Source organism: Neolamprologus multifasciatus, chromosome 11 (assembly GCF_963576455.1).
Source record: "Neolamprologus multifasciatus chromosome 11, fNeoMul1.2, whole genome shotgun sequence".
Classification (NCBI taxonomy): domain Eukaryota; kingdom Metazoa; phylum Chordata; class Actinopteri; order Cichliformes; family Cichlidae; genus Neolamprologus; species Neolamprologus multifasciatus.
In genome coordinates, this window is record NC_140449.1 from 8,045,580 (window position 1) to 8,064,366 (window position 18,787).

An 18,787-nucleotide genomic window follows, 5' to 3' on the forward strand; every position below is an offset into this window, starting at 1 on the left:
CGTTGTCTCTCTATCTTTTTTCCCTTCTCCCCACCATAGGTGGAATATTTTCTGCACACGACGAGAGTCGCCCAAACTCATAAACAATGCACTTTAAACCATCCGCCAATCAAGAGGCTGTATATAGATCACGGGCTGTAGGCTTGGTGAATACGTTTGAGGGTTTCGTGGACTCATCAGTACCCGGGAAAACTAATTAATGCGTAAAAAAATATATAATTTTTAGTATTTGCATATATGTGGGTGCCACAGCTGCGCGCGTAAAGGGCGTTATTACGCACAGCAGGATACATAAATGCTGCAAACTTTGCACTGCATTCATTTAGCCTGCCTTCCACACACCCAGTTATATTTTTAAGACTTTAAAAGCAAAAAGCTGTAACATTCAGCTCGTTTAAATGCGCCTTTGTGCACTTGGCGTTATTGTGTTCCCCCCGAACAGTGTTTCTGAGTGGTATTTAGGCGAGAAAGGCAGCACACGCACAGGTTTTTCCACAGCAGAAGGAGGAAGCCTTGCAGCAAACGAGACTACCAATGCACATTCCCTTATTCCCTCCCCTGCCTGCTTTGCTCTGCTCTGCTCTCTTCTACCACCCCCTCTCTCCTCTCTGTCTGTCTCTCACTCCAGCAGAAACACTCTCTGCCGAGTGTGGGGGGATGGGCGCGCAGGCTCCAGCTTCCCTCTCTCACCCCACTAACATTGAACTACACCGTTCAGAGGAGGGAGGAAGGGGGGAAAAAAATCAGGCAGCCCTTATCTATCAGAAAGAGGATGCATGGACAGTTTCAAAGTCTCCCAAACAGTTAGAAAAACGTTCGTCCTCTGCTCAGTCAAATGAAGCAGACATGTTTTTTTGGCACACACAGGGTGTTTGCGCACAGTGTTGAGCAGGGGTAGGATGGTAATGAAAAGAGTGTGTGCGAGGCTGAGGGAGTTTTTGTGGTTTTGTTTTTTTTTTTTTTGGTAGTAATAATTAAATGCGAATTTATTAGACGGTTTACGAGGCATTTAATAGTTGTGTATTGACTACAGTTCAGAATCGGGCAGTAAATGGGACGACATTGCCTTTCGGTTTCTGTTCTCACTCTCGACACACGCAAACTGTCTCTTGCTCTCTATCTCTCTCTCTCTCTTTCACACAAACACACACGCATCTACCTCTAGGGGGCTTAGAGAGGGGGGGGGGCACAGGAAGTACCACTGAGACGGCATACTTGATCACATGTACAAACATCGAAACACAATTTAACATTCTGCCTGACACACCCCCTAATGCACACACACACACAAACACGTACACTTAGACACAGAGCTTTGCAAGGAAGGACTGTACACATATAATTTCATAGCCACGTCACACCACACAGGGTTAATGCGATTTCCCACACCAGTGCGAGCTCTCAAAGTGGATCACGCTTTATTTCAGTCTGACTTCCAACTTTGCACGAAAGCGCTGGCACACCGAGGCCCCCCGTGTTAAAACCAGCGTCTATGGGCTCCTTTTTAAGTTGACAGGGTTACGATTTTTATTTTTTAAATGTGGGATGTTGAGCTGGGGGGAGTGAACTGGGAGTAGGACAGCAAAGTCAGGGGCAGTCAATAGGGAGAAGTTTTAGTTGTATTTCGAAAGACAAGAGGATCTTCCATCCCAGAGACCAGACACAGGGCCAGTTGTGCAGAAACACAGATTTAATGTGGCTTCCTCTCCCCGCCTGACTTAATTTTTTCGGCTCCGGCTGGTTGAAAGACTTGGAGCAGACTTTTGTGGATCAGGGAGAAGCATTTGCGAGCACATGTGCCATCTGCTGGTCAAACAGTAGATCCATATATACAAGGACTCAACTACTTATGATGCCTTACTTAAGGGCTTTATTGAACCATTTCAGTCTTTGTCATAAAAGAATCATCTCTGGATAATATGCAGTTGTCTTACAAATGTTTATAGGATTGTCCACCTTTTCCTTTACCCTAAACCACTGCTCAAAACTTCCCTTTTCACCGTGCAGAAAATCGTGCAACTGTAAGGAGGCAGCTGAGACTCTGGAGATTATATTCCACTGCGTGTCATGTTTTTATGCATGCAGGCTTTATCAGACATCTTCCTCATCATTCCAGTTTGTGTGTATCTGCCATTATTCACACAAAACATTTCATTTTATCACCCATAATAAGAATAAATGGCCATATTCATTGCAGTCACGTTGTTGTTTCAGCTCGATGATCGTATCAGGGCTACAAGGCAAAACATGGGCTCTCAAGCATGTATCAAACTCAAACAAAAATGAAACTGAATGACTTTATTTTTTATGCATTTGTAAAGAAGACATTTCTTTTTTGCCTACAAAACATTACAAAAAAAAAAAAAAGATTACTCAGCCCACACATTTGCTCCCTTTAGTCTTCGTCACTGTGATTCTTTCATGAGGTGTGGTGCGACCGTGAAGCATCTACAGCACCCACATTTAGTTCCCATGTCTCCACTGCTTCTGCAGAGAGGCCGAGAAGAATTCAGGCCAAGTGAGATGGATGTTCCCAGGACCCCCTTCGTATACTGCTGCTGAAGGGGTGACCGCTTTCGTCCTGTTATTTGAGCTTTTCCATTTACAGCTCCATCATTTCCTCTTCCACAGTCTTTCCACTGGTTTCAACATACCTCTCTTGCACCCCGAGAGTACTGGTTGGTTAAATGTTAAGGAAAACCTGACAAACTACACATAGATCGGCTGTTATTTCTTGGCGTAAGAAATCCTCTCAGTAAAACTGTAAACACTATGATACTATTATGCTTTTCAGACACCTCCTGTAAATCTTTATATTTGGCATCAAACCAGATGAGTCACTGTGAGTCACCACGACGATCAGGAAAGGATACGAGTTGAACTGGAAGTCTGCCCCCACAGCAGCTGACATCATGGCCTGCAGATTCCTCTCCTCCAGGTCTCCAAAGCAGTAGCCGTTGGCCTTGTCCACTGCTCGTAAGACCTGAATCATGCTCTCTTTGTCCTGGAAACCCAAAAAGAGAAGTGCTTGATCCGGGGCTTTCCCACAAAGAGAAACTACCCACTGATCCCCTCAAGTGAGATTCACTTTAGAAAGAGGATGACAAAGCCTGTTTGAAAATGTGTAAGCACAGATTTTTCAGATTCTTCTTTGTGTGTTATAAGGTGCTGTCATAATGACACAAGCTGCACGCACATGCAAAGCAATAAATCCTCAAACTTTGCTGACCTCTAACACTTTGCAGCTCTTTCTCAAAGTCGAAAGCTCTTTTATTTTTGGCTGCTTTAGGCACCATAAGTGGGTAACCAAGGTAACTAATGGCTGCTTAAACTAAGAACATGTACAAAGCATGTGTGCCAACCTGCCTCACGTATAAATTGCTGGTGCCACATGCAGTGATGGCACATGGTCTAGACTCCTGTCTCTGTGCACACACAGGATCAAATCACTCTTTATAAAGAAGCGATGTCAGGGAACGAGTGCAGAGTGCAGACAGCCCTCTGCCCCAATCCATCTGCACAAAATTGATCCAACCTTCAATTTGAAACGCTAAAAGCGATTTATGATTTAACGGTTCAAACAATGAAATATGAGGCATGTGACTTTAAGAAATACTTAAAGGGCTAACGGAGACGAACCGTGACGTCTGATCAGTATGGATGCTTTATGACTACTTCAGAAGAAAGTCAAGAACTCTTGTTTTGCACTCAACATCTCACAGAGGCATGACGCAGATACATTAATTAAGTAATAACAATGAAAATTTGTCGAGTTCACTGGCAAGACATGGCATTTGTTTTTATGTGTACTCTCTAGACCTGTTAGTGGTCCACACAAACTGAACCCATCCATCCATCCACACACTCTCTTAACCACTAATCCAATTCAGGGTTGTGTCAGGGCTGGCACGTATCCCAGCTATCACTGGATGGGGTACATCCCGGACAGGCCCCCAGTCCCTGACACAGAGACAGACAATCTTTGGACTGTGGGAGGAAGCTGGAGTACCCAGAGAGAGCCCACGTGAGCACAAAGAGAACATGCAAACTGCACACTGAAAGGCTCCAGCTGGCCGTCAGGTTGGAACCAGAAGCCTTTTTGCTGTGAGGCGACAGTGCCACCCCCCTGTTAGTCACTCAACATTAGAGCAATGTATTATACATTCCACTGGTCTTTAACCAACAAACTCCCCAGTGCAAAGCCCGTGTGATGTTGGCATGTGTGGATAAGGCAGGCAAGCACATCTGAGCAGACTGAGACTCTGAGAAAGGACACCTGTGGAAATTATCACTACTAGATTCTCCCCAAACTGCCAGAACTTCATGTGTGAAAGCAGCTTATTTTATTTATTTAATTCACCAAAGCATATTCTAATTTACTGGGAGTTAAACAGACATTACTGGCTCTTCTTTTGCAGTTAATACCAAAAAGCACCGCTGGTACCTGTACATTGAGAGGGACAAAGGACACAAGGCTGTAATCTTGTACGACCTCTGCCAACTTTTCATTTAGGTGGCGGAATTTTTTAAAGAAGGGGTCTTCAGCCAAGTGATCAAGAAGATAGGTCAGGTCCATGACCTCTGTGTAGAAGTCAAGGTTGAAGGCTGGAAAAGAATACAAGACAAATGTTACCAAGGATGATGATGAAAAGCAACTAGTTGTGAAATTCAACAACTCAGCTGGCAATCAATGCCGGTATAGTTTTTTTTTTTCCTTTCATCCTACTTTCTTAGAAAGGAAACAAAGAAATATGATTTCTAAAAAGACCTTTAATGTCTTAATCTCACTGTCTTAGAACATTTATCCAGCACAAATCAATGTGATTCATCAGATAATCTCTGACTACAGCCTGTAAAATCTGTTTAAAGGAAACCCTTATTAACTCACCCAGCTTGCCATACTGCTCCATCAAGTCCATCTTGGAGAGAACGTTGACATGGGGAAGCTCGACATGCAGCATCGTAGACAGCGAGGTGCACAGCACTGAAATGAACTTGGCTGGATCAGCACAGTAATGCGAGTCCACGAGGTGCACCGCTGTGAGCTAAAAGAGAGGACATCAGCCCCAAAATTCATCTTATGATGTTAATATAAATTCACCTTGTTGTGTTAAAGCTGTGTCTACACGATGGCTGTGTGGATAAGGTAGGAGCTGTGAAGGCTCAGCAGACATACAATAATTATCTAATGATGAAGCTCACCCTGAAATTCCACTTGGCCAGCTGTGAGAAGATATTCTTCACTGAGTTCTGGTGGGTGTAGAGCTCCACCTGTCCAGGACAGTCAAACAAGAAGTAGCAGTCACTGTACTGTTTCAGCTTCTCCTCCAACCAGTCCAGATTTGCTTCCACGTATTCCATGCAGTAGAGAAGTCCACCATTGGGCCCCAGCTTTAAACCTTCCATGACATCGTCCAAAGTCACCAGCTCTGAGATATCTACCGCACAGGAATAAGGTATCCCTTCATTGGCTGGATCCATGTTCACAACCACCACCTTGCGTCCCAGGTGAGTCAGAAACTCTTGCATCCCTTGGCAGTAGGTGGTTTTCCCCGAACCCGGGGGCCCAATAACCACCTGACCGAAACGCAGGGAGGGCTTCGCTTGTGTCTGCTTGGACATGGCTTCAGACTCGCATTAGATGGTGCTAGGATGTCCTGTGCAGGGTACCAACTGGGGTGTTGGCTGGCAGGGTCACAGGATTTGGTATCAAGAGTTCAGTTTTTCTTCCACCAACTACATTGAAAACTCATTAAACACTAAATAAACCTGGACCTGCCATCCACTCCGGTCAGACAAGACTTGTACAAAGTAGCTATTTAAATGTTTATGTACGATAAATCGTAAGTCTACTCAAAACATATGTGCAGGTCCTTAATATAATGTTGACTTTTACTGTAAATTACAGCAATACTGACTGATATTTACCGTTTGCTGACGCTATATTTACATGCGTATGGAAGTCGCTAACACATGCTAACGCTACTCGGAAGTATATCCAAGTTACGTAACTGGCGTGTCAAAATAAAAGCCGGTTGTTAACATGGCGCGACGTGCAGGACTAATTTCAGACTACATTTTTTTCTAAATCATCTCATCCTTGTTCAAACACCACCTTATTCAGTCATTAATAGCTTGGTACAATTCATACACATGTGCATAGTTAATATAGGAAAACTAGATTTTGTGTGAGATTAAAAATTAGAGACACTAATCACATGAAAAAAGGATTTTAACGTATATATATATAGAGAGAAAGAGATACAGATATAGGTGTGTGTGTGTGTGTGTGTGTTTAAAAAAAAAAAAAAAAGACTTCCATGATGTTAAAATGGTTTTAATTAAATTTTATTAAAGTCATCTTTGTGATCTTTGTGGGCCAATGCTGCCACCTGGTTGCCACCCTCTGTACTTCATACTTGTGTTCGGCTGCTGTCTCAGCAAGGTATCGCCTCTGTCTATGTCTTTGGGTTTATCATACACTGTAGTTATATGATAATCTGTTCTGGCCTTTTTTATAGGATGTAAGACCAATTTCTCTCCATGATACCTGCAAAAAAAAAAAAAGGAAAAAAACAACACAGCATCAGCATCACCTACCTCACATACCAAAGCTTAAAATTATATTAGCATATATTAGCTGTTAAGCTGCATCCACACTGGAAGCAAAGTGAGTGACATCCTGCAATTTCAAGTGACTAAGGGTGGAATAACTGCTGGCGTTGGGAAGTGGGTTGGATGTAAAATTAACTTCTTTTAACTTCCTACATAGGATCGAAACAACTACCAATGAGAGTGAAGAATAGCAGTATTGATTGACACCTGAGCCTTCAACAAGCGACCTGCCGTCAGCTGGAGAGCAAAGTCGATCAAAATCTTCCGTTGATTGTGCTCATGCTCACCCAAAGCCTCTTTTACAGTTGGGATGTTGCCCCTCGTTTTCAAGCGCTTCAGAAATTCCAATCTGGCTGTTTCCTAGGCCTTCACCTTCCCTCCATCCGTGTTTCTCCATCACACGACGCCCAAAGCCCTAATCAGAGAAAAAATATATGTGCAGTTATCTGATGTATAACAAGAGGAAAGATTACATTAAGTTATATGTGATGGCAACCTCCTCACCTTAGTGAACCTCTCAAAGCGGCCAATAGACTGATTGTGCCCCGATCCATCTTCATGACCCTCCCTCAGCCTCTTTTCATACCGCATTGTGACGTAATCTCGAGCATCCATGTCACCTCCATCTGTAAAAGGACTTGGTTATAGGAAATCTGACTCTGCATTAATAGAGCACAGTTTAGTTAATTAGGGTAAAAAAAAAAGTTACCTTTATCATAGTAAACACTCATGTCAACATCCCAGTCATCGGCTGTTTGTTCATCAAAGTCTGAAAAACGAGAGAAACACACATGAATGTAATCACACAGTCGCTGTTGTTTTGTTAGCTATTTGTTCATGATGTAAATCTCTGGTTACACCACATCCCTCTATTGAATTGAGATCTGGTGACTGTGCCATTTGAGAACACTGAACTCATTGTCATGTTCAAGAAACCAGTTTAGCGATGATCTCAGTGTTTTCACGTGGCTTGTTATCCTGCTGGAAATGGGTACACTGTAGTCATAAAGATGGATGTTCATGGCGAGTAGCAACACAAAAGTAGATTGTGACATTTAAATGATGGTCAGTTGGTACTAAGAACCCCAAAGTGTGCTAAGAAAATATTCCACACCCCAGCAGTTGACACAAGGCAGGATGAATCCATGCTTCCATGTTGGTTACTCCTAATTCTGATGTTCCGATGTTTCCAACGTTTTTTTCCAGTCTTCTTTTGTCCGGAGCTGTTGAACTTTTGTGAACATCAGTTTCCTGTTCTTAGCAGACATCTGCTGCTGTAGCCCATGTGCTTCAAGGTTTAACATATTCAGAGATGCTGTTCTGCCCCCCCCTTTTTTAACGAGTGATTATTTGAGCTACTGTTGCTTTCACTCATAAAGAAGTCTGGCTGTTCTCCTCTGACACCAAACGAGGCATTTTCACCCACAATTTGCTGCTCACTTTCTATTTGCTTGCTTTTGGACCGTGTTCTGTAAACCCGACAGATGGTTGTGTGCGAAAAACACCGGAAGATTAGCAGTTTCTGAAATACTCAGACCAAACTGTCTGACAGCAACAACTATGTTTCAAGTTATTTAAACCAGCTTTCTTCCCTATTCTGATGCTTGGTTTAAGCTTCAGCAGTTTGTCCTCACCACGTTCGCATTCCTAAACTCATTCAGTTGCTGGCATGTGATTGGCTGATCAAATTTTTGAATTAGCAAGCTACTGAAGAGGTGTATCTAACAAAGCGGCCAGTGTGAGTATATTTGCAATTATCTTTTAATGTATGTTATTGTAGAGCAGAATTTGTTTGTCAGCATCTCGACTGAATTGATTTCTTATACTAATTAACACATACAGACACTTTCAGTTTGCCTTTCCACACCTATTTTACCTAAAGTTTGCTTAATAACCTGCACACCCCATTGCTCATTTATTAACACAGTATAGTATGCAAGCCTTTTTCTTCAAATGCATTAGTGTTTTTGGTGCCTACCTCCTTCTTCCTCTTGCCAGTACTGAGCATCAGTGTAGAACACCAGACCTGAACCTCCTTTTTCCCACTTCAGCTCAATCTCTTCTTCAAACAGTCTCTCTTTGATTCGCTCCTGGCTTGTTACATCGTCATGCAAAGCCTCGTGGCGTTCCCACTCCTCACAGCAGTCATCGTCCTACAATCACATGAAGAAATTAGCAAACTACAATAAAGGGATGATGATGATTTTAGTTAGGCTGCACCTAGTGGACAGCCGACACAAACTAAAACCAACACATTTATCCAACACGCTGACAGACAGCTGGTTGATAGGTCTGAACTGAACCTACATCATCAGCATTCGACTGCGCATCCTCTTCCTCTGCGTCTTCCTTCTGTGCTTCATCAGCCTCAGTGGTTTCTGTGTTATCACCCAGCTGCCTCGATCCTAAGGATGAACCAGGCAAAGTACCTGGTCCTGATATTTCATGTCCAGCAGCTGTTAATACAGTCTCTTCTGTGGCTGGAAGTGTGCAAGTGTCATGGTACTGGAAGGGCACGTTCCCATAGCGACGGTTGGAACTGGTCTTGGGGAAAGTGAGCCCCAGTTTCCGAATGAGGCGTGGAGGCAGGCGACAGGCTTGGATGAGCTGGAGAAACACTTTTACGGGTGTGCCCACATTCCCGTTCTGCATCAGAGCAGGTGGATTCAGTTCGGAGAGGCTTCTGAGGTCGGCCTCTGTGAATCGCTCTGTTAAGGAAACACGGTGCCGCTGTTCATACTTTGTTTTATAGGGGAAAGATCCGTCATCTGAAAGAAAGAAAAAATAATAATACATGTACAAACAGTGACAAAAACCACATGATGTGAAAGGTTCATGCATCTCTTACTTCTAGGCTGGGTCATTGTAATTCCTTACTGTCAGGTTCTCCTAAAAACTTCCCATAAAGCCTTCAGTGAAAAACAAAACAAAACGCCGCAACGAGAGTGCAGACAGGCACTAGAAAGAGAGATCATATTTTTCCCCATACTGGCTTCTCTTCACTGGCTTCTTGTTAAAACCAGAACTGAATTTTAAATCCTTTTCCTCACATACAAAGCCCCCATCTTATCTTAAAGACCTTACAGTTTAATATCATCCCAGTAGCACTCTCAGCAGGCTTATGATTTATGGAGTTTCCAAAAGTAGAATGGGAGTCAGAGCCTTTAGCTGTCAGGTCCTCCCCAGTGGATCCAGCTCCCAGTTTGGATTCAGGAGACAGACACCTCTTCTACGTTGAAGGTTAGGATTTAAACTTTCCTTATTGATAAAGCTTATAGTTAACATCATAGTCATAATTCTTTTTTGCTACAGGCTCAAGGTGCTGGGCTGAGGCTTCCCATGATGCACTGAGCATATAGTCTCCATTCCCCATATGTTTAATATGCCACTACTGCATGATCTTAACTTTTTTTTAGTCCTGCTTGTTGTCTATATGCTCCAGCCTGAGCCTGGTTCAGCTGGAGGTCTCTTCCAAATAAAATCAAGTTCTTTCAGACACCAGTATAGGAGACCCGTGTGCCGTAACGCTATTGCCTAAGAAAGGCCTAAGTTCAAATCTGCCCCACAGCCATTTACTGTGTGTCTTGCCCATGCTCTTTGTCCCAGCTTTCCTGTCTTCTCTCCAATAAATGCTGCCCACGGCGGATCTTTTGGAATCTCTCTCCAACACTGTGGGGTGACTGTAACTCGAGAGGTAGAGCAGGTCATCTACTAATCAGAAGCTTGGAGGTTTGATCCCTGGCATACAAACTGGAGAAGTGTTACAATACTGAGTTGTATTTTGAGCAGCTTCAGCAACTAACCAAGTTTCTCTCATCCATCAGAGTGTCAGTGTTAGACAGAAAGCAATTTAAAAAGTGCTTCTATGAATTGGTGAAGGAGACAAGCTGTAGGAAGCACAGCAAGTGTTCATGTAGAAGAAAAAAGTTAAAGTATATAAGACCCAGCCAATTGTAATGTCTGTCTTCTTCTTTCAGCTGCTCTCCTTAGGGGGTCACCACAGCTCATCTCCCTCCATCTCAATCCTTTGCATCTTCTTCAAGGGATAGGAGATGGAGGCAGATGCTACCTTACAGTTAACAGCAAAATATGCCTTCACCCATGTCAGCTTCACTGCCACAAGGACAGATCCAGGAAATTATCCTGGACATAATACATTTTAATAATCCGCCACATCTTTTAAAATTCAGTTTTGCTTTGTTGATTTAAAAGCATTTCCCCAAATAAATAATTTCTTATTTTTATAATTCAGGCTGTGATTTTCTTCTAAGGCTCACAACAGAAGCACACAGCAAAACATATTTAGTATACACATCCAGTAATGCATATACTATTATATATTGTACATATGTTTATTAGTCTCAGATTTAGCCATTCTTATATTTAGCTTGTTTTACGTTATTGTATTTTTGCACAACTCTGTTGCTTGTGAAGCTCGCACACAAGAATTTCACTCGCATGTACTGTACCAGTGTACCTGCACATGTGATGTGACAATAAAAGTGATTTGATTTGATTTGATTTGAGGAACTACAGCTTTTATCACTGGATGATAACTAATACTCCTCACCTTGACCTGTCAATGACTAATGTGTCATGTGCCACATTAATACGTCGCATATGACATTATTCACCTTTGTCATAGGAAACTTTGACTCTCTTGATAACACATCGTCTTGCCAGCCAGTTTCCCTTAGAGTCGATCCAGTGGTTCCCCGCATACATCCTCACGAACCTCTCAGCGTCCTTAGCGCGAACTGAGACGATGCAGCAGCACGACCTCACCGCCGGCTTTGACTCGGCTGTGATCTTTGTTAGCTCAGCGGACTCCGAAGATGAGGAACGGGGCTCCGAGTCATCTCCAGACACCGAGCTCTCAGGCGCTCCGGACTCCCTGAGAACCTCCGGCCTGTGTCGGTAGTGAAAACAATGAAAACCTCCGCTTTCTATGAACTGACTGAAATAATTCCTCAGGTCCGCTGAGCGAAACGCGACAGGAATGTTGGTTATTGCAAAATACACCGGAGGGTCAGCTTCAGCGTCCGCCATGATTGTTTATCTTCAGGAACGTTTGTAAATGTCGTCATATCCGCTTCCGCAGACGTTACAGAAAAGGTACAGTAAAGCTCATCAATTCATAAACGTTCATTAGTAATAATTACAAATAACAATTATTAACCATGTCAATAAAATCATAAAGTATTAAACTTAAACGCAAGAAGACATCTTGGCAAAACCTGCAGGAACTTTTTCAGGGAGTTATTTGAAAGAATTATCTGAAAATAATATTTAGACCTTTTTTTCTAAAAGTCGGAATATATTATAGTTTAATTCGATTTTAATCTCAAAATGAGCACTAATATTTTTTTTCTGCGCAATTTTTAGGTGTTATGAGCAAAACATTTTAATTAATTAAATCTGATTAAATAAAAACAGCCCGGGAAATCCCTCCTTTTTATTCCCTTTTGCTGAATTCTCCATCATAATTAAATCTAAGATATCTGGAGAGCATATCTCTCGTCCTAACGTCTTTTCTGAAAGTACTTTTTCTCTTTCTACTATTGCATATGCTGTTTTTTGTTTTATGAGACTGCTGCATTATATTGTTTATGCATGTTTTACGGATGTAAATGTTTAATGTTGAGCTCATTTAAGCTTGCTTTTTTATAATGTGCGTACAGTTTAATATACATCAACACATCATAATATATATGAGTGTTGCGTTTATAGCGTCCCTGACCTGTCAAAGCCTGTCAAAGGCGGACTTTTAAGGTAGCTCTTAAAAGTCAACCTTTTTTATGGACTCAGAAAACAGCCCTGTTTACCTTTGAACATAGCTTGTTACAGCCAAGACCGTTTTTAACTCTTTATATATCAGAAGGAGAAGGCTCTCAACCCATAAAGGAACACGTCCTCATTCAGTTTAGCAGAAAATATCAAATTAAAAATCACAGAATCCAGAGATCCACAGTTTTTCACTGTAATCACAAAATTTAATAAGTGGCTGTCAGACAAATGCAGTGGAGTAAAGGAAGGAGTACAGAAACGGTTAGCTCAATTTTGAATGTCAGTATTTAAACATTTATTTATTTAGTGTACAATGTAGATACAGTGGACATTCACATGTACCAGCTTGTGTGTGTGTCTGTCAGTCACAGTTTTCAGGACCCCAACACCTGACTACAGACAGACAGAAAAAAATAAAAAGTATTTTTCATAATCAGCTTGAATTCAAAGTCCAAAGCAGGAACTAACAGAAATACAAATAAACATTAAAGAAAGAAAAGCAGCAATATAATAATAAAACTAATGCAGGGACCCAAAATACAATCATCACAAAAATCCAGACCATATCCAAACAATCACCAGTCTTGATCCTTTTTATATTTTCACTGTGAAATCCCCCCTGACATCCACACAACCAGTAACCAGTGCTGCTCAAAATATATAATCAGATTGTTTAAAATCACATATTGGGTCTTAATGGTTGGATTTTTGGTGTTTAACGTCTGTATATAAATGTGCTGTGTAATTTGTGGAAAACAAAGTGATTAAAGATTGGTCAGAAAAATCCAGAATCATAAACATCAAGTTGAAAAATTAGAGCCCAACCAATACTGATACTGACATTTGACATAAGGACAAAGTTCATTTGTCTTTATTGTTTTTTAAAAGTCTGATATTCCAAACTTGTTATATGATATTTTATATTAAGTTGTTTACCGTCCGCTCGATTCTACACAGGTCAGCTGGTTGCTGTGTTTGTGGCATCCCAAACAGGTAAGTTATGAACACAGAAGTTGCTTTCAGATTCCTTCAAATGCTGCTAAAATTAACACTCTTTACATAGTTGATCGGTCTTTCTCCAATTTTTCCCTTTAGTTTTAAAATTTATTTCTTTTATCTGCCATCATACATGCCAATACCGATAGCTCAGTAAATAGACCATTGGATTAATAGAACTGCTTAAGCATTGTCTTAATGTTTTCATACAGTATATATTATAAGAGGTCACATCAAAGTGGCATCGATGTGCTTTGATAGACAACAGGTTTAATCATGTCTCACTTGGTTGCACAGGTATATTTCTTTTCACACTGACTATAAGTTGCCAATTCCGCCTCTTTAATAATGGTCACAGTAAAACCTTCATTTCATTAGAAATACACTAAGAGTTGTTCAAAACTGTTTAAGTTAACATGACTAGTAAAAGGATAAAAGAGAAAGAGGCAGCTGAGAAATATATCTAGTCAGAGTTCATTAACCCAAAGTTAACCCTTGCTTTGTCCTTCACCTCAGCTTTTATTGTTGTATTTTTATAGTAATGGGCAGTAAAACTAGACTCGGGTGTCTGGACTCTGACATTATGTCACACATCATATTACACACACACCGTGCATTAGTCATCACCCTCCTGATTAGTGGAAGTTCAAACAAATTCTTGAGAATGTGCATGTGTGAACGTGTGTGATGTAAAAATAAAATAAAAATTAAACAACAGTAGATGTGGTTAATATGTGATTAGATCATAAAACAGCCACCTAACTCAAGAGATGAACCTGTGTTGTGTGTACACATAGCAGACAGCTAAGCAAAGAACCAATTTTAAGTGGCAAAGAACACATGATTAGTTCCCACTTGTTTAGTCAAACTTAGTCAAACCAAAGATAACACAATTTGAAATACATGAAATAGTATTTGCACACCAACAAGGACATTCAAAACGTGGCATATCTCAGCATGGTGTGCAGTGTGTCCTTAAAATTTCAGTGGTGTTGGGGATCTTTTCACAATTGGTGAAATTATGAACAGTCAGATTCAACCATTCAATAACACGTGAAAAGCATCTGATTGGCAGTAGCTTCATTTTCAGCGTGACAATGATCCCAAACACGCTGCCAATGCAGTAAAAGCTCTGGCACATACAGTGGCTTGCAAAAGTATTCGCCCCCCTTGAACTTTTCCACATTTTGTCACATTACAGCCAGAAACATGAATCAGTTTTATTGGAATTCCACGTGAAAGACCAACACAAAGTGGTGAACACGTGAGAAGTGGAACGAAAATCATACATGATTCCAAACATTTTTTACAAATAAATAACTGAAAAGTGGGGTGTGTGTAATACTTTGTAGAACCACCTTTTGCTGCAATTACAGCTGCCAGTCTTTTAGGTTTTGTCTCTACCAGCTTTGCACATCTACAGACTGAAATCTTTGCCCATTCTGCTTTGCAAAACAGCTCCAGCTCAGTCAGATTAGATGGACAGCGTTTGTGAACAGCAGTTTTCAGATCTTGCCACAGATTCTCGATTGGATTTAGATCTGGACTTTGACTGGGCCATTCTAACACATGGATATGTTTTGTTTTAAACCCTGGCTTTATGTTTAGGGTCGTTCTCCTGCTGGAAGGTGAACCTCCGCCCCAGTCTCAAGTCTTTTGCAGACTCCGAGAGGTTTTCTTCCAAGATTGCCCTGTATTTGGCTCCATCCATCTTCCCATCAACTCTGACCAGCTTTCCCATCCCTGCTGAAGAGAAGCACCCCCAGAGCATGATGCTGCCACCACCATATTTGACAGTGGGGATGGTGTGTTCAGAGTGATGTGCAGTGTTAGTTTTCCACCACACATAGCGTTTTGCATTTTGGCCAAAAAGTTCCATTTTGGTCTCATCTGAGCAGAGCAGCTTCTTCCACATGTTTGCTGTGTCCCTCACATGGCTTGTGGCAAACTGCAAATGGGACTTCTTATGGTTTTCTGTTAACAATGGCTTTCTTCTTGCCACTCTTCCATAAAGGCCAACTTTGTGCAGTGCACGACTAATAGTTGTCCTATGGACAGATTCCCCCACCTGAGCTGCAGATCTCTGCAGCTCGTCCAGAGTCACCGTGGGCCTCTTGGCTGCATTTCTGATCAGCGCTCTCCTTGTTCGGCCTGTGAGTTTAGGTGGACGGCCTTGTCTTGGTAGGTTTACAGTTGTGCCATACTCCTTCCATTTCTGAATGATTGCTTGACCAGTGCTCCGTGGGATGTTCAAGGCTTGGGAAATCTTTTTGTAGCCTAAGCCGGCTTTAAATTTCTCAATAACTTTATCCCTGACCTGGACTTCATGGTGTTGTTGCTCCCAATATTCTCTTAGACAACCTCTGAGGCCGTCACAGAGCAGCTGTATTTGTACTGACATTAGATCACACACAGGTGCACTCTATTTAGTCATTAGCACTCATCAGGCAATGTCTATGGGCAACTGACTGCACTCAGGCCAAAGGGGGCTGAATAATTACGCACACCCCACTTTGCAGTTAATTATTTGTAAAAAATGTAGTCATACTGTCATAATGTTCTGAAGGCAAAGGCAAAAAAACTTTCTCTTTTTGAACGTGGTCGGGTTGTTGAACTGCACAAGTGGGGTCTCTCGCAGTGCGCCATCGCTGCTGAGGTGGGATGCAGTAAGACAGTCATTTCTTAAATTATCCTGAAGGTTATGGAACAAAAAAGTGGAAGACCCAAAATAATTTCACAAGCACTCAGCCAGAGGATCCAGTTGAGTGTCCATCAAGAAGCTGGATGATCCTCGACCCAAATTAAGGCCATTACTGGTGCCAACTGCAGACCCATAAACATCAGATGGCATCTGAGACTGAAGGGCTTCAAAAACAAAAAACAACTTCAAAAACATCTTTAAAATTTTTGTGTTTTTTTATTTCACTGCAATTAAAGTTCAGAGTGTATAAAAATGCAATTTCAATCTGAATTTTTATTTTTATTTTTGAGTGATTCTGGGTTTTTCTTTTTCTTCTCCTGAGTACATGTTCCCATGAGGCCACCCTGTGTGAATCATCTTTGGGTTGATGACCTTATTAAAATGGAACCAGGCAAATGAACCTCTGTATTAGCAGTAGGTCAAGGCCAAAAGTCATGTTCAACACATGACGTCCATCATGCACCCACGTGGTAGCACGGAGCTGCTGCAACATGGAACGTTCAGTGGCCTGAAAAAACTGGAAGCAGTGGAAGTTCAGTCAGTCAGTCAGTCAGTGTTTTGGGAAAACTGTGAAGATGAGTCTGAGCCACTTGTTGACTCATATTCCCACAAGTCCAGTAATGCACTTACAGTAAAGTGTCCCAATAAATTCTTTTAAGGTGCATGAATATTGAAGATATTAGGAAAACAGTCTTCAGCTCCTGTCTGTGACATCATACTTCATCACCATCTTGCTTCCCTTTACTCCGAACACAGTGGTTGTTCTACTTATAGTATGAAGGACGTTTCGTTTTACTGTCCTGGCAGAGATAAACGTCTGTCCTCCGTGCCCGTCTGTGCCTGCTCCAAACCTCTATAAACACGGGCCTTATCAAAAGCATTTACAACTGTCAGCATGCTTGATGAAGCCTGAGGGCTGCTGAGTGCATTATAGGTCACTTGCCTAAAGGGCGCGCGCTCTTGAAGGTAACCCCGTGCGTCTTATTGTGTTTTGAAGCTGTGGTCAATTGCAATTAGGCTTCTGTGAGTACGGACATCGAGTCCCATATGATTAATATGATGCTGTCCATCATACGAGATCACCCGGGGGAAAAAAACAGGGCTGTTAAACATTTTTCATGTATTCTTTCAAGGAATGAGTAAAGGCATTGATAACATAAAACAAATATTCGGTGACTGGCGCTGCCAGTTGTGTCTGCTGTGTAATCTCTTTATTGCGGTCATTCACTTTATGGACTGACCTTGACACAGGTACCCTGCAGTTCAGATCCTCCTCTTAAACTTCCAGTTTCAAGCTTCTGGGTTTGTCAGGCTTTTTGGCAAATGTGTCACTAAATAACAATAAATAACGAAGATGGTACATCATATATGGTGGCACCCGGGATCACTGACTATCATAAATGTTTTACTGTCTATAGTTCATGGCACTGGATGTTCAAACCAGAGGTCTTCCACATTGGGTTGTTTGTTTATTTCTTACGATAATAAAATCATTTTCTTATCGGCCCCAAAGCTCGGTGCCAGGTACGGGGAAGATAACAAAATAGGATAAATGCATTTAAATGACAAGTGGAAAAGTGTACGACATGTTACAGACACCATGAACTCCACGTACAGGAGTTTGTTGTGCTCATTTCAAGTTTCAGAAACTTGAAAAGAAAATTCATAAAAGTTAGTTTGATATATGAAGAGATATACGAATGGCACAGACTATAGTAAGATCAACCTCATGTGGACAATAATTTGCCATGGCCAGTACAAATGTTCACTAGATATTTTTTCGCAGTACAGTAGTACAGCACGTATCAGGGCAATCACCGTAAAGTCTGCACACCACAGCCAGGGCTGTGGTATTTTTTTAAATAGTTGTGTGTGTATTTGTGAAGATATAAGACACACAATTTCCAATTTTATCCCAACACACAATGATAAAGAACACTTCTATAAATTCCTGGTTCCAGGTTTGCCCTAAAAATGATTTAATTCCAAGGTCAATTTTAAGTAAATCCCTACATACATCTGAAAAAAACAAAACACTTAAGCCTCAAATAATAAACCAAATCCCCCCAAAAATAAAACTCACAAAGGTAAAACCAATAACAAACAATAAATAACAGTTTTATGCAGGTGGTTTTGTGTTTAATTGTGAAAAATAATTGTTTTGGGGGTGGTGGGAGAAAAAAAAAAGTGTGTAGCAGTTGTGTCAGTAGAGCGGTTTCTCACACATTCGTTTCTTGTTTTTTTATTGAGTGGATGGAGCAGAGCTGGAGGGCTGCAGGTACGGTGCAGTCTACTTCCTGGGTGCAGGCTGAAATATCTCAGTGGTCATTTTGTACAGATGCTGTGGATTCTCCAGCTAACAGATAAACGGCTACGCACCCACTCCAGTCGCCTCAGAATCATCAGAATCACCTGACCCTGCTTTAATAGTAAGTCCCCGTGTTTCACAAAGCTTGACCTGTGATCCACTAACCAGTTATCTCTGCCTGTTCCCAAACTACAGATTAATCTTTACAGGAGGGAGGGATTCTCGAGACTGCTAGTGATCTGGACTTTTAGTGGTGTCGGTCTTTTCATTGGAACATCTGTTACAAATATAAAACATGAAATACAATAAATACCACTGGGCAGCTGCAGATCCACCAGTCTGGGTGTCAAAGTACTGCTGGGTGATATACTGAATCCTGA

The 18,787-nt window shown here is 41.6% G+C and overlaps 2 protein-coding genes across 2 annotated transcripts; both read right to left on the minus strand.

Moving 5' to 3' along the window:
• Positions 1–108: 108 nt before the first annotated feature.
• Positions 109–6,009, minus strand: gpn2 (GPN-loop GTPase 2). Its single transcript, XM_085176947.1, has 5 exons — positions 5,203–6,009; positions 4,889–5,045; positions 4,445–4,605; positions 2,874–3,004; positions 109–2,675 (listed from the first exon to the last, which is right to left on the minus strand). Exons 1-5 carry the CDS (start codon positions 5,620–5,622, stop codon positions 2,603–2,605), a joined length of 942 nt encoding a protein of 313 aa, XP_085033073.1. The 5' UTR covers positions 5,623–6,009; the 3' UTR covers positions 109–2,602.
• A 323-nt stretch (positions 6,010–6,332) lies between these two features.
• gpatch3 (G patch domain containing 3) lies at positions 6,333–11,699 on the minus strand. Its single transcript, XM_085176941.1, has 7 exons — positions 11,250–11,699; positions 8,923–9,383; positions 8,594–8,768; positions 7,325–7,384; positions 7,120–7,241; positions 6,903–7,030; positions 6,333–6,550 (listed from the first exon to the last, which is right to left on the minus strand). The coding sequence occupies exons 1-7, from the start codon at positions 11,662–11,664 to the stop codon at positions 6,358–6,360; spliced, it is 1,554 nt and encodes a 517-aa protein (XP_085033067.1). The 5' UTR covers positions 11,665–11,699; the 3' UTR covers positions 6,333–6,357.
• Positions 11,700–18,787: the final 7,088 nt, after the last annotated feature.